The sequence below is a fragment of the Gobius niger genome (assembly GCF_951799975.1).
Source record: "Gobius niger genome assembly, chromosome: 3".
NCBI classification, from domain to species: Eukaryota; Metazoa; Chordata; class Actinopteri; order Gobiiformes; family Gobiidae; genus Gobius; species Gobius niger.
The window spans coordinates 35,777,256-35,793,743 of NC_136854.1; the positions used below are offsets into that span (position 1 = coordinate 35,777,256).

The window sequence follows — 16,488 nt, forward strand, 5'->3', positions numbered from 1 at the left end:
TGCCATATCTGCTGGGTTTTCGCTGGTAGGCACATAAAACCATTGTTGCGGTGAAGTACTGTTGCGGATTTTCTGCACTCTATTAGCAACAAACGTGTGAAACCGTCTCGCATCGTTTTTTATGTATCCTAGAGTGACCTTTGAGTCTGTCCAAAAGAACTCCTCGACATTATCATAGAGTAGTTCCTCTCTTAGCATGTTACTTACAGCGACTGATACTGTGGCTGCGGTAAGTTCTAACCTTGGGATTGTGGTGACCTTTGTTGGAGAGACGCGTGATTTGCCCAATAATGAGGGTACAGTGAACGCCTTCCCTTTTGTTTATGAGTCTGAGATACGAACACTGTCCATATCCTGTGGTGCTTGCATCAGAAAAGTGGTGTATTTCTCTTTTTACCACTTCTCCAAAATCTGCAGGAACATAGCATCTGCTGATTTGCACAGTTTTTAGATTGTGTAGATCCCCTTTCCAGCACTCCCACCGTGGCTTGAGATGTTCAGGTAGCGGGTCGTCCCAGTCTGTTCCTTGACGACACATTTCTTGGAGAATTCCCTTGCCCATGAGCACATAGGGAGCAATGAAGCCGAGAGGGTCGTATATTGCTGCGACTGTGGACAAGATGCCACGCCTGGTTGGTGGTTGGTCCTTTAGTGTGATGTTGAATGTAAAGCAATCCTTCTCCACGTTCCAATAAATGCCAAGTGCTCTTTCCGTCTGTGTTTCATTAAACGTCAAGTCCTTTGTTTTTGTATCTGTTGCATGCTCTGAGGCTGGAATACTTTTCAGAACTTCAGCATTGTTGGACACGAACTTGTGTAACCTTAGTCCACCTTTTGCACATAGTTCACGTGCTTCCTTTGCCAGTTGTATAGCGTCCTTTACTGTGTCTGCGCTTGTGACTCCGTCGTCCACATAGAAGTCTCTTGCTATGAACTGTGAGCCACCTGGATATGCAGAGCTGTTTTCTTTGGCTAGATGTTTGAGTCCATAGTTCGCACAACCGGGTGATGAAACGGCGCCAAAGAGGTGTACTGTCATCCTGTATGCTCGCGGTTGGCTGTTCATGTCTCCATCTTTCCACCATACGAAGCGCAAGTAGTTGCGATCACTTTCTTTGACTTGGAACTGGTGAAACATTTTTTCTATGTCGCACATCAGAGCTACTTGGTGATGTCTGAAGCGCACAAGCACACCAGTTAGGTTGTTGATCATGTCGGGACCGTTCAGTAAATGTTCGTTAAGACAGGTACCTTTGTGCTTTGCAGAGCAGTCGAAGACCACACGCAATCTCTCAGGTTTCTTTGGATGATAGATGCCGTGGTGCGGTATGTACCATGTCTCTCCGAGCGGTCCATTATCGTCAGTCTCTTCGGCATCACCTCTTTTGATGATGTCGCTCATGTATTTCATGTAATCCTCTTTGTATTTTGCATCTTTCATGAATTTTCGTTTGAGCTGGTTTAGTCTGATTTCAGCGAGTTGTCTGTTATCTGGCATTTGTGGCCTTTCTTTAAACGGCAATGGCATTTCTAGATGTCCATTTTCAGTTTGTGTTATGCCATGCTTGAGTTTCTGAAGGAATACTAAATCTTCTTGCGATACAGTCTTTTCATTCCCATCAGTCTCTCTGAAATCTCTTTCCAAAGCACGTATTGCATCTGCTGGAGTGGAGGGAGGGATTTCTTTAACGGTGACTCTGTGACAGAGACTGCTCGCCACATCGGATTCGTTGCATGGGGTCGAGTTGCCAACTATGCTCCATCCCAAGTCGGTGTGAATGGCATAGGGCTCATTTTCGTTGCCTAAGATTACTTGTTTGGGTGCGAGAGCTCTAGGACAAGTATAACCTATTAGGAGACTTACTTCACAACTGAGGAGTGGAGGGACCTCATCTGCAATCGGCAGCAAGTGGCTCCACTGTTTGGCTGTTTCACATGTAGGTATGTGTTCTCTGTTAGCAGGTATGTAGTCCTTTGTGTATGCAGTGGGGAGCTTTATGACTGTGGCTGAGTTATACCCTCTCACTAAGAGATCGGACACCTTTCCACTGCTTACGACTGCATTTCTGCCCATCATAGTAGTCAGTTTCAGCTTTACTGGACAAACATCTGCTTGCAGCTCATGTGTGACGTCCTGATCAATGAAGACAGTGTCGCTCTGTGTGTCTAATAACGCATAGACCAGCTTTTCTTTGAGTGGGTTGGTAGTAGTTGACAGCCACACTGGAACTATCATTGAGGTGCTGACTGACTGTTCAGATCTGGCAACATTAAGTGATATGGCTGTTGCTGTTTCAGGTGAGTTACCTTGAGTTGCATTGTTTGTACTCACGCGTGTTTCTCTTTGCAGACTGCTGCTGTAGTTTTCATCATGAAGACATGTTGGGTGTCGCTTTGTGCACGTTTCACAAGTGAGGCGGCGTTTGCAGTCCTTAGCACTGTGTCCTTGTTTTAGACAACCGTAACAAAGTCTATTGTCTTTCACATGTTTCTTTCTGTTTTCTAGAGACATTTTGAGGAGGTCTGGGCACTTGTTCAGCTGATGTGTGCCTTTGCACATCGTGCATTGAGAGCCGTTAGGTGTTGTTGTTATTGTTCGTTTATCACTTTGTTCCGTAGTGTTTGTGTTAAATACACTTGCCTTGTTCCTTTTGATTTCCTTTATGTTCCTTTTGTCGCTGTTTGTTTCAGTGCAGTGAAGAGCATGAATGGAGGTGACTGGGTTGCAGGCGACTTCGGCTTCTAATGCGAGGAAGGAGGCGAAAGCAGTAAAACTTGGAAACTCACCGCCGTCCATTAAAGTCCTTGTTACCTGCCTGTTCCATCTTGCGTTTATCCAGTCCGGTAGTTTGTGCAACAGTTTTTGGTTTTCTTCGCTGTCGTTGAGTATTTGTAGCCCCTTTATATGAGGCATTGCAAGCATGCATGCATTTACAAAATCTGCAAATGCCCTTAGTCCATCAGCGTCTCTAGACTGTACCTTTGGCCAGTTTGATAGTTTTTCTCTAAATGCCTTCTGTATCACGAATGGCTGGCCGTACCTTTGGTTTAGTTTGTCCCAAGCATCTTTGTATGCCTCTTCATCGTTTCTAAAGAAAGTCCCTTCTAGGCATTTGCGAGCTGGGCCTGTTACATATCTTTTCAGATAGTACAACTTGTCTGCTGCTGAGATGCCCCTTTGTTCGATCAGTGATATGAATGTAGATTTCCATTCAATAAAGCTTATTGGTTCGCCACTAAACACTGTTGGTTCTGGTGTGGGAAGTCTGTTCATTTTTATGCTGTCTTGCACTGCTTGTGCTAATTGAGTGACACTAGGGGGAGCTGTTTGCGCAGGAATGAAAGAGAGCGCTGGTGTGGGCTTGGGTGTAAAGTATGGGCTCACCTGTTCACCTTTTATTGACTGTATATCCTCCACATGTAATAACTCTCTGTCATATGCTTCAAACCTGGCTCGAGCTGCTTTCACGTCCTTCTGTGCTCTCAAGCGTTCCAACTCTGATGTTTGAGCTGCTATTTGTTTCTGGTGCTCCTCCTCTAGAGCCTTTATCTTTTCCTGTTGTCTTTGTTCCTCTAGTGTGATCTCATATTCAACCTCTTTTGCAGCTAGTTCTGCCGCTGCGTCGGCTCGTTTTGCTGTGAGCTGTGAAGCTGAGGACCGATTCGATGCTGCGGTTGAGCCATATATGGACTGGGCGTATTCATGCTCTAGAAGTCCATGTAAACGAATTCTTTCGCGATCCGCATCAAAATCTTCAACACCACTTATTCTTTCCAGAAGTATCTTTACAATGTCATGTGTTACTGCATCACACGCATCTATCTTTCTCCTTATGTCAGATGATGGTGCCATTTGGTTTCTTATTTCTGAATATGACTTTCGTACATCATCTCTCTTTTGCTCTATTATGTCTGCAAGTTCTGACATCTCTCTTTCTGTGATATCAAACTTTAACCTTTGTCTTGTTTCGCGTACCTGTGTTTTCCATTGGTCATAAAGAGTTATTAGTCTTTTTTCTTTTTTGCTCATTTCTTCTCTTTGGAATGTTATCATCTTTTCCGTTTGTACTTTAACTCTTTCAGAACGTCTTGGCAATTCTGACATGCTTAAGGCTTTGTCTTGAAGCTCAGTTAGGATTTTTTCTTTGCATGTGATTGAGTCTTTAATGTCTTGTCTATCCTAACTTTCATCGCGAAGTGAGTCCTTTAAATCTTGAATTTCTTGTTGTAAACTTGTAATTTGCTCATTTATTTCCATTTGACTTACTGGAGCAGCCTCCATTTTGAGCACCTTTCGTTGAACTGTTTTATTTGCTGACCAACTTCTGCCATCTGCTGGACGTCGCGGGTATTGCCGTTGAACGTTGGAACCACGTAGTGCAGCATGCGGCGATGGTCAAGCTCTTACTGTAGCATCCAGTCAATTTACGAAGGCCAGAACTGGTGGTGAAATGACTTTTATTTTCCATCCTTGTCGTCATCAACCAACGTAAGAGCTGAATAAGACAAATCAATACCATGCGTTACTGTTACAGCTCGTTACATTAGCTTCTTTTCCATTAGCATTTACAAAATAACCATTAACATTTCAAGATGCTCAGAAAATATTTCTATAAATGTACAAACCTTGTTCCCAAATGACTGAAGCTAAACCTTTAATTTGAATCGCCTTTTTTCCGTAGTTTTTCTGTTTTTAACCGTGAACCTTTTTCCGACTTTTTCTGTCGTCTTTTTCTCCGTGCAATCTAACTTCCGTTATTACGCTTCCGGTTTCTATAGTTACCAAAATAAAACCTCGATACTATAGCGGTAGTCAAAATAATGTAAAAGTACTTTCTCGGTCTTTACACTAAGACCTGCAAAACTCATCTAAGTTTCTACCCGTTATGATTTTCACGTTTTCGTCCTTTTTGGCATTTTCATCACGTTTTTGTTTTTTCTTTTTTTAACGTTTTTGACACTTTTTCATGGCTTGATCAGTTACATTACACACAAAAACATGGCAAAAATGCGACAAAAAACCCCAAAGAAAATGTGACAAAAAAGTGGCAAAAAAAGACAAAAGAGTAATGAAACTGTGACAAAAACGTGGCAAAGATGCGATAAAAAAGCTAAGAAAATGTGATAAAAGCGTACATAAAAAAATCGATGAAAAGGGACAATGCAAATGAGAAATGCAACAAAAAAGCCATAAAAATGCGACACAAAGTGACAAAGAAGCTATGAAAATGTGATGAATAAACCGCAAATTATCAACTAAAACACAACACAAACAAGGAAGAAGCTTGGATGAGTTTGGTAGGTCTTAGCTTTCAAATGAGGCCTATAGGCTGTAAACTCCAGTCAAGAAGCTTTTAGATTTGAGTAAAACTAGAAAATGTGCTTGGTGAAAGTTGGTGTTAAATCATTTCTTATTTGTTGTATGTATGAATAAACACACTTTGTAAATTTTAAGTGAACTTAAATAAGCACAAGGTACAGTTTAATTAAACACATCTACACCTATATGAAGGCAAAAAACAACAACACAGGTTATTTTTTCTCATGGTTCAAGTTTAATGTTTTCAAAAGTGTGAAGGCGCCATCTTCTTATTTATTTCAAACAAATACTTTTTACACAGTTCCTCACATCAAGGAAAAGATATGCAAATATGTCAAAAGATGCAGAAAGACAAGTCAAAGACAACAGTTATATAGCCCTCATCTTTTCAATGAAGATTGTGGTCCAGTTGTGCGCAATGGCAGAGGCTTCAGATGGAAACAGTGTTTGTTATCGAAAGGAGTCTGATCTTGAGACTCATCACCAAATCACTGTGGTTCAGTTTTGTTTTGAAAATTGTCCTCTTTTTTTTTTTTTAAGAGAAAGATGCTGCAAGAGTGTACAAAGAATATTAATCATAAAAAAGCATGAAATTAAAGACAAAGCTGTTGGAAGCAGATAAACATTGCTAAAGCTAGTTACAGCAAGATGAATCCTGTCTTAGACATGCTTCATAGACGGGAAACTACGGAGTTGCCTGCTTTGAAAGTCCAAGTTCTTGCACACAATATATACAGGCTTTTCTCCTGCTGTCTGTAACATTCACCCTCATCAGTCACACAGTAGCCCTCGAAATAGTCCTTTTTCAATAAAGAAATTAAGTGTATTACAATGACATAAATAGAGGCCGACCAGGCCGATTTTGGGGGATTTTACAATATCGACTATCGGCCGCTCTAGCACCAAAAATGCTGATATTTCCAGGACCGAAAACACTTGTTAAACACAAGTTTTACTAAACTTCCGTCAATATGGACACGCTGCATGTCATTTTGAAGTGCAGAATCTGGAGAATTCAGTCGCTGAGTTAGTTTTAACCTCCATTATTACATTTTTGATCCCTTTGCAAAATGCCACGGCTAGCAATATGCTAATGCTAACAACAACTAATCAAAGCAGGGACAGAAACTATCATTGAATCACCTAAAGTAATGAAATAAAATGGACCAGTGCTGGAGCGGCCAAGTAACTGTTTTTACAGGATTGTAGACGAGACGTTTGGAAGAATCGGCCAAAAACATCAGCATCAACCAGTTAACGTCCCAAAATATCGGCCTCGGCCTTAGAAAAACCCATATCGGTCGGCCTCTAGAAATAATGTTACAAGTCATTTCCTATGATAAATAAATCTGTTAATTTGCCAGCTAACAAATGTGACAATTTATTTTGGTCTGGCTTTCAGTATTTAGAAAAGTACTATTCATTTGATTCATTAATTTCATACATTACAAAAAGACATGTTTTTTTGTGAACTGGTACTTATCTTAAAGCGTACAAGAGCTTTTATGGCTGTAACTTGCAAATCACAAAGGTTGCAAAGTGTTTCAGCTCTATAGATTATAATGAACTTCAATCCAAATAATATCACCGTTTTGAGCCTGGTTTCAGTGACCAGTGAAATCCAACTATTTTGATTTTGTATTTGGCGCAATAGAGGCTGTCACATGGTTCTAACTTTAGCCCATCTCGATAGTGGTGAAAACGCTGATAAATTAGATTTTTAACAAAAGGCTAAAATGGTATAGACACATGGCTGCAAGAATTTCTAAATATATATATTAAAAAACAAAAGAATATCCTCAAAACCTGCACTCGAGCACACTCCCCCCCCCTCCTTGTCAAGAACCCCCGAACAACAGTACAGTAACACTCTCTCCGAAAGATTTCAATTCATGTAAAATAAATGTTCAACAATGGCAGTTCAACACACAACTCTCTCCTACTTCAGGCAATTCATTTTCCAAAAAAACACATTCAAAATTCAACAACAAGGCATCTCTCTTGACCACACAATATATATTTAGTTCCTCTTCCTCACAGAATGCAAAAGTCTCCTATGGGATACAAGAGAGGATGAGAAAAGAAAAACAAACAAACATCTGGCTCAGTTTTCAAATGATCTCCAACCAAGCACCCATAAAGTCTCCTCTTACTTACAGTATATACTCTACAAATATCTTAATGATAAATATATATTTTTTTTTCACAATGTAGAAACTTATTGCTGCTAGCGGATTACAACGCTAAGAGTTAGACCACACGAGTTTATCAGTAGTTGACAAACATGAACAAAATGGCCACTGGTAACAATGGAGATAATGCTGCGGGACATAATCAGTATAGAGATCAGGATCATGCGTCTTGGGACAAATGTTATGGGCAAAGTCCATGGAGTAACATCAGCCGAAACCGTCAATAAGACCTGGGGCACTACTATTGGTGAATACACCCACCTGACTGAGATTTGCATTTAGTTTCACTAACACAGCTGCCCTAAAACAAACTTTACAATGCAGAAGTTCAGTTTTAGTCAAGCTTTTACGATTTTAATTCCAGTTTAGGTCATGTTTTGTATTTTTTAACCATTGTCTTAACAGAATTCTTATGATTACTGATTCAATTTAATGGTTTTGTACTGTCAAAATGGATTACCGTATTTTCCGGACTATAAGTCGCACTTTTTTTCATAGTTTGGCTGGGAGTGCGACTTATACATAAAAATATACAACTTAACATGTTCGTTATTTTCACACTTACAGCCGCTAGAGGGCGCTATAGGCTTGTGTACCAGTATCTGCTAAGACTGAACACAATTGCCCCCAAAAAGAAAATCACATTCTGCAGATTTACAAGCTGCAAGTAGTGAAATGTGCAGCCGAAAACGGTAAACTAGCAACAGAAAGAAAGTTAAGAGCGAGCGAGACACTTGTGAGGGACTGGCGAAAAGTAGAGGCTAATCTTACCGAAGTGAAGAAAACAAAATAAGCTAATCGCGGGCTAAAAGCTAGATATCCACAGCTAGAGGAACGAGTTTGCAAATGGGTGCTTGATCTATGTGCTCCCGGGAGAGGCTTGTCAACGGTGATCCGGGGAGGCTGGTCCGACTTATATATGTTTCTTTCTTCTTGCATTTTTTGGCTGGTACGACTTATACTTCAGAGTGACTTATAGTCCGGAAAATACGGTAGCAATAATATTCGAGAGAGTCACCACTTTTTCTCATACTGTGCAGCCTTAGTTCTCGGTTCTTTACATTTGTGTGGGAGTTCAAAGCAGTGCGCCGACACAATCCCGATCTCTATAGATTCTCCGTGAACATTGTACACATATCATCGACCTATGCAGAGTTTAACACACTTACACCTGACCTAGAAACACCACATTAGCAAAAACACCCATTTTGTTTTTCTTGTCCGTGAATGTAACAGCACGTCCCGTCTATTCAAGCAACGCACGCGGTTGAGGTCTGCGTTGTCAAAGTGCCGTGTGTCCGTACATGTAAATGCATATATGTAACAGCGTCCTCCAGTGGTCTTCATCCGATCTCGAATGAAATATTGCTTTGCACGGCTTCCACGTCTTCTCACATACACATTCTGCTTGTGTTTTGGGTTCAACATGTATAGCCCAGCAATGAAGCCAGGCACGAAAAACACGACGTTTGTGCAAAAATGAGCCCTTTGTACGTATGTGTTTTGTTTTTGTCACTAAATTATTATTATTTTTTTTCCGTCTTCTTTTGTGCAAGCATGCTTCAATTCCTCTAGAGACCGGCTGTGCAATAGGAACAGATACCACAACGAGGTGGACAGTCGATGACACGGGCTGGAGAAGGGTTGTATTTAAGGGAACTGAAGTCCTCCGTTGTCCCATTTCTACCTCGAGATCATAGAGCTGGATTGCGATTGGTTGGATGAGATGGTGGCGGCGCTGAGCTGAGAGAAGCCGCTGTGGCTGGACTCCAGGCTGGTCATGGATCCCCTGTAGAAAGCAGAGAAACTCGTTAGGGGCCATTTATGATTGTGCACCATTTTAAAGCAGTTAACCTCTTAACCCCCGCCAAAACCAAGTGCATTTTCTCCAGTTCAGCTTTACCCAAATCTAAAGGTTTACAGCCATGCGTTTCCAATGACATCAAGCATAGCTCTGGTGGCCATTTTGAATACCGAAGCAGAATTATGTAGTGCTACAACATGTAACAATATCTCTACTCAGGATGAAAATGAAAGACAACTGATTGACAGTGGCATTTTTATGTACTCATAATCATTGCTCTAAAAGAAAACGGTTAAAACACGGCCTTAGAGACGCACGTTTATGTGATTTAACCAGCAAATGTGGCTCAGACGTAGCAGTTCTGTCTGTCGAGCTACAGCAGGACTTACTAAAGATCTGCTTCACTCTTCAGACTAAATTAGCACATCGAAGAGGGAACAGAAAACCCTTCTCTGTGATTTTTACAGTTTGTCAGGTCAACAGAGTCTCAATCTGAATCAGTGTTTGGGCTGCTCAAGACGTTAGCATGCTACCGGCTAGCTTTTATCTTCAACCATGGCTTCAACACGATAAACACATGTGTGGCTCACATCTATGAACAATGAGCATATACTACAGTAACAGAGCTGAACTGTTACTATTAGACTACATGTGTTTATCATGTTGAAGCTAAATGATAACCGTTAGCATGCTAACATCTGGAGCTGCTTAAACACGGACTCACATAAACGTGCGCTCTCTGGGGCCGTGTTTTTACTGTTATCTTCTTGAGCAATGATTAAGAGTACATAAAAATGTCACTGTCAATCAGTTGTCTTTAATTTATATCTTGAGTGGCGATATTGTAACATGTTGTAGTACTGCATAATTCTACTTCGGTATTCAAAATGGCCGCCATAACAACAAAAGTCACATGCCTGAAAGGCAGTGTAACGCCTCATTTGAGAGCGAAGACCTACAAAAGTCATTGAATCGGATCCTGGCGTTGTTGTCATGTTTCTCTCATATTTTTGTCACTTTGTTGCTCTTTAGTGGCTTTTTGTCGCTCTTTTGTTGCGTTTTCATCCTTGTTTTGACAATTTTGACACTTTTTTCAAGCAGCTTTTTAGATTTGGGTAAAGCTGAGCTGGAGAAAATGTGTTCGGTTCAGGTGGGGGTTAAGAGGTTAAATCTGAGCAAACCTGCCAACCCCACAGCAATGCAAACACCTGCTCGTGACTGACTTTAACATGTCGGACTATGTGCCCAGGACACACTCCCAAAACCATGCTTTCCTTACAACCCCATCAACTCAGCAAACACCCGTACCAGGAAGAAGTTTGTTACTGAAAACTGAATTGCCAAATTTAATAAGCAGTGGTGGCCAAAGAATGTCATTACATACTCCAAAATAAGTAAAAGTTGCTCCGTCAAATTTCCACTTAAGCAAAAGTATTGAAGTAATTGCTTTGTAAAATAAATTGAATCATAACTTCACAACAGGGACAAATATTCTTCCTTGTTGTGAGTCAGTGGCATTAAAAGTACATCTACACCTCGCCACCTACTGTTCTGGAGTGTGCATCATTACGTTTTACATTATGTCAAAAAGTTCTCAACAAAAGAGACTCAAAAAGAGACCAATCAAGTAAAGTACAGAGCCTCTAAAAGTCTATTCAAATAGAGTACCTAAGAATATGTACTTTGTTACAGACCACTTCTGTTAATAAGATTAAATAAAAGGAAGTTTATGCCAAGTATTGTTGATGTTAAAAGCATGTAGTGCATGTTTACAGGCCAAGCTGCCAATGACAAAACGTGACATTTGTCTGGGTCATGTTTCATACCAGGGAATTGTCAAAATGAGAGCAAATTTATGTATTGTTCACATGTAAAGCTATTTTGACAAAGCATTCTCAAATTAGTACCATATTAAAGGGATTTTTGAGGATTTTTGGCATAGGGCCTCATTTCCTAGTGTTGCTGATTTCTCGAGATATATATATATATTTTTTATTCATGCAGTCCTTATATTAGAAGAGTTTAGTGGTGCTAGGCAAGTGCTAGGCTAGCGCATGTCTATGGTAACTAGTAGCCTGCGTTAAAAACCTCTTCAAAATCATGGGGTCGTCCTCCAAACGCTGCCATTTGTAGAAAGCTCCTTTGTGAATTACACGTGTAGTAATGCCGGCCGCAGGTAAACAAACCACTGTAGATCCGGTAACCTAGCAGATCACTCCGCTGCTGCGTAGCTTATAACCAGGAAGCTGATTCTGCTCAAGTATAAGTTAATTTAAATGCAAAATGGTTATATTTCAATAAATATTCAGTCAACAAAGACATTTATATTGGTAGTCTGGTGTTATAAGTGATTTGCCTCAGGTACACTGTGCTTGGGTCAGACATGCGCTAGCCTAGCACCACTAAACTCTTCAAATTTAAGGACTGCATGAATTAAAAATATATACATCTCCAGAACTCAACAACACTGGATAACTAGGAAATGAGGCCCTATGTCAAAAATCCTGAAAAATCCCTTTAAGTATTTGACCTGCAGCACTATCAAATACATAGGGCTGAATGATTGATTGCATATGAATGGTCGCATTCAATCAATCTCAAAGGTTGCAATTCATTTGTGAATGTAATGTCCAATGGAAATGGTAAAATATTCTGTCTCCTTTAAGGCTTGTTAGGTATAAACCTGCAAATCGCATAGTTTTAATCCTCTGCAAACATCTCCTGAAATGTAGGTTAAACCACTTCTTCTCAAGTCTTCTCTTGAAATAACAAGTCTTAAGATTAGGCTTCTAAAATTACGTTCTTGTATTAGCTAAGCAGTTTTCGCTTCCTCTCAAATCTTAAAAGGCTTCAACATGTGTTAAGAACCACAATTTGAAAACATCAATTGAATCAAATTTGCAATTTGTTTTACAGAATCATTCAGCCCTGTTTTGTACTATAGCGCTAAAACAGCAATATTCAGATACAACATGGGACACAGAGAAATATTTAGTGATGAAAACGTGGAAAAGGTGAGTTTTATAACGATGGATTGTGCGAAAACAATATGCATGACAGTGAATGAACACGTAAACATTAAAACTGTGTGACTTTTAAACTTTAGATCTTTAGATTTTATTAGTCGTCATGCAAGCAGAATGAAGCCAGGTTATTGTTATAAAGTTATTCTGTGTGATCAGCCACGATTAGGCAGTGCTCAAAATCCAGCAGCAAAAACGGATGCACGAAACGCATCCCTTTGCACTGAAGCGGGGGGAAGCCAAAGCAAAAAAATGGCTTTAGCAAAAAGCTAAAGGAAGAAAGGGGGCAAACACGGGTCCACTTACAAACTCCGCACATCACAGCAAGCCGTTCTTCAACAGGAAGAAGACAGAGCAGGAGGGGGGTGTAAGCAAATCGGACAGAAAAAGCTGATTAAAAGAATTCTCAACAGCATCCTCAATTCAGGTATAAAAAAGTTCAAAAGGGGGGCTATTCAAAAAGACGACGTTTTAGCTCGATATTTCAAATACGTGGGGGCTTCTAAGCGAGAGGCTTTAGAAAACTGAAAGAAGACAGCAGTGAAAAAAGAGGAGCGCGTTTAACAAAAATCACTGTCACTATGGTCCACCACTTCATGACAAAATATGGGCAAGTACATTTATACCGAATGAAATGTGCACGTTTGTTTGACGGAGTAAAAGTACACACCTGAAGTCCTCCGAGCCCAGTACTTCGGTGTAGTACATGACTTTACACTTGTGAGAGGAGACCTGCAGCGTGGCCAAGACGTCGTCCACCCGCGGCATGTTCGTGGCAGCGCAGGACGCCATGTTGACGAACTTCCACTGGAGGATGTAGAAACCGGGCCAGCGCGTGATATGAGAGCCCTGAGCGGAGACAGAGGCACAGTGAGTACAAGTGAGATACGTAAAACTGCATAGGGAACTTGTCTATCTATCTATGCCTGTATTTGTGTAACTTTTTGAAGAACCTGCATTAAAGTAGTTATATCATACAGTGCTTTTTTTTACTTCTACTTGAGTAATATTGAAATGAAGTATCTTTACTTCTACTTGAGTAATATTGAAATGAAGTATCTTTACTTCTACTTGAGTAAAAAAAATGACTTGACCCACTGTGAGTAAATATTAAAGTTACAAAAGCTTAATGTCGATCTAAAATATATGTAATAGTTTGTGTTTTTTTTTTTGCCTTTTTCTTCAGAAAGGCTTTTTCTTATTGTAAGCTTTATTTCTCATAACATAAACCAAGTACCTTTTAACTTTTACTTTAGTATTCATTTACTCACCTTTTACTTGTACTTGAGAAAAAAATATTTCAAAGTAAAGTTACTGTTAAGGCTCATTCATAAATTCATAAGAACAAAATGAAGTGATTTTTTTTAACCATGGAAATGTCTTGTAACTGAAGGCATTACAATGGTTACAAGGAAAAAATTACTTCACTTTGTTATTGTGCAGTATGAATGAACTTTAACTTGAGTAAATATTTTAGCTCCTCTACCCACCTCTGACCTTATAGTACTGTACTTTACAAAAGCCACTAGATTTGGGGGCGTACGATGTACTTTTTCAAGCTCCCCTCCTGTCTAGACCCATTATACAAAGGCTTGTAATAAATTAATATATGAATGTAATGTTAAAGGAATAGGCCACCGTTTTTACATACTAAAATATGTTCTTAGCTCACTTTAGTCGAGTTAATATATCCCCGTCTGGTCTTTGTCCGTGCGCTCTGCCAGGCAAACGGAGCACATACGCAGCCTCTCCCACATGTCACATAGCTCCAAAAAAGCTCACGATAGAAGCTACCAAGCTCTTCCACGTGTTCCCTATTTAAATAAAGTTACGTGAAGTGTTTTCATGCGAAGTATATTTACACAGAAATGTAACATGTCGATTTTATAAGCAAATAAAGAGGGGGACTATATTGTGAGGCGTAATGATACGAGGAGCAAAACGTCCGCGCAGTAACTCCTAAAGCTTATTGACGGAAGTGAGCGGGGGAAGTCTTTAGGAGTTACTGCGCGGACGCTGTGCTCCTCGTATCATTACGCCTCACAATATAGTCCCCCTTTTTATTTGCTTATAAAATCGACACGTTACATTTCTGTGTAAATATACTTCGCATGAAAACACTTCACGTAACTTTATTTAAATAGGGAACACGTGGAAGAGCTTGGTAGCTTCTATCGTGAGCTTTTTTGGAGCTATGTGACATGTGGGAGAGGCTGCGTATGTGCTCCGTTTGCCTGGCAGAGCGCACGGACAAAGACCAGACGGGGATATATTAACACGTCTAAAGTGAGGTAAGAACATATCTTAGTATGTAAAAACGGTGGCCTATTCCTTTAAGTGTCTAGAAAAGCACTATATCAAACTGACGCATCAATATTCTTTAGACACAGTTCGCAGCTGACATTATCCAGAAGAAAATGTACACTTTTAATGCTCTTGGGCCCTGACCTGCACACTCTCTCCCTCCTTGCAGGTGAGGGGGGACTCCACCATGCTGTAGTCCTGTCCCAGGGTCCAGGACTTGTCAATGAGCTGGACGTTGTTGCCTACAGGAGACGTGATGCCGTGGGCTCCCAGAGGGTCCTTCCGCGCAGGCTGAGGGGCGCGCTTGGAGTGGTATATGTTAAAGACCACGTCTCCCTTGCACACGTCAAAGTCCCAAGTGATGACCGAGGAGGCGTCGATGATCTCAATCAGGATCTAAAAACACAAACACAAGACGAAAGTTAAGAGTGAGAGAAGAACAACACATCACAATAACTGTCTTAAACAATACAATAAAACAAAATTAATGTGATATTTTACTCTGTACATTCCATTATATTCATCTTCTTTGCTGTCCACAAATGTAAAAATCTGTCACTGTCAAAAAATTACGCTCTAATAACATAATAAACCTTTCTAAAGTATGAATCTGTTGTTGGCACGCAGCACTCTTATGCAATGTCAATCACACTGCACCAAAATACCACTTATTACCACAAGATGGCAGACTTTACCCATAAGCTGCATGGATACACAGAGAGACCCTATTACCCTACCCAGACTGCAATAACTGTACCTTCTTCAATATTAAGATTCAGGTTTATTGTCTGACCTCATGCGGTGCTCCTTTGAAGATGCTCGAGCTCTGGTAGATGGTCTCTGTCCACAAACGCACGTCCTCACTCTCCAGCTCCTCAGGCGTCCGGTACATCGACTTGGGGACCAGGCCGCCCTCTGGCACCTCACACTGGAGGAAATTCAGCAAGAATATTAACACAAGCCGGGCTGTGACATCAATTCAGATTATTTGCCCCTTAATATTGGTCTATTTTTTAGTAACATTTGGAAATAAAATATTGCCATAAAACATTGGGTTACTCTTTCCTCTCCCGAGTAACCCTGACAAATGTTAATACATGAAAATGAATCGTACTCATGAAGTATTAACTTTTACTAGAGTCATTACAGCCTTTTACAAACACACATCTGTTTATGTTGAAAAAAAACCTGTGGTACTTCGGTATTTTTCATATGAACAGATGAGAAGCGTCTGAGAGGTGCGGAGAATGGCGCTACGGCCACAACTCAAAGGTTACTGAAGAAATGGTCTCCCACAAGGTCAAGCACTAGGGTCAGAGTAGTTTCTACTGTGGGTGGAAAAAGTGGGTGCACCTGTGTACAAGCAAGACGCTCTTCTCGAATGAGCCTCATAGTAGCCATCTGGATATTTGTAAAAGGCTGTGTACTTTTAGTAGTTTACAGCACACTTCTGTTATGCTGTAGACTTATATCAATTAAATCTATTTAGTGTCAGTGTCAATTTTGCTAAATATAAAATATTTCCTCATAATTTTAGTCAAAGTCATATTTTCGCTGATTTATATTACATTAAAACTAAATTACAAGCCATTGATGAGACAAAAACTGTAACTAAAATGTTCAGATATTTCCGTCGATTAAAATATGACTGAATAAAAATGAAAAGAAGAGACTGAAATATTCCAAACTTCCAATTGTGCTGTGTTTATATGGGAGAAGCTCCATAAAGCAGAGGACCTTGATTAAAAAAGATTATACACTGCCTGCCAAATCATTATGAAAATTGTATTTAAGTGTCATAAAGGTAAGGTTTTTGTTTTTTGATTAAACTCATGGATGGTATTT

General features: G+C 40.2%; 1 protein-coding gene across 2 annotated transcripts in view; it reads right to left on the reverse strand.

Annotated features, from left to right (window-relative positions):
- Positions 1–8,453: 8,453 nt before the first annotated feature.
- The window catches only part of LOC306960801 (SEC14-like protein 1), a 45,569-nt gene continuing 37,534 nt past the window's right edge, over positions 8,454–16,488 (reverse strand). The window contains exons 13-17 of one of the 2 annotated variants that reach the window (XM_079553362.1): positions 15,437–15,571; positions 14,788–15,039; positions 13,010–13,188; positions 12,646–12,672; positions 8,454–9,301 (exon numbers count right to left, since the gene is read on the reverse strand). In XM_079553362.1, the coding sequence (XP_079409488.1) occupies positions 9,196–9,301; positions 12,646–12,672; positions 13,010–13,188; positions 14,788–15,039; positions 15,437–15,571 (699 nt within the window). In that variant the 3' untranslated portion in view covers positions 8,454–9,195. The remainder of the gene's footprint in view (positions 9,302–12,645; positions 12,673–13,009; positions 13,189–14,787; positions 15,040–15,436; positions 15,572–16,488) is intronic. The other variant, XM_079553363.1, reaches the window with a different exon arrangement.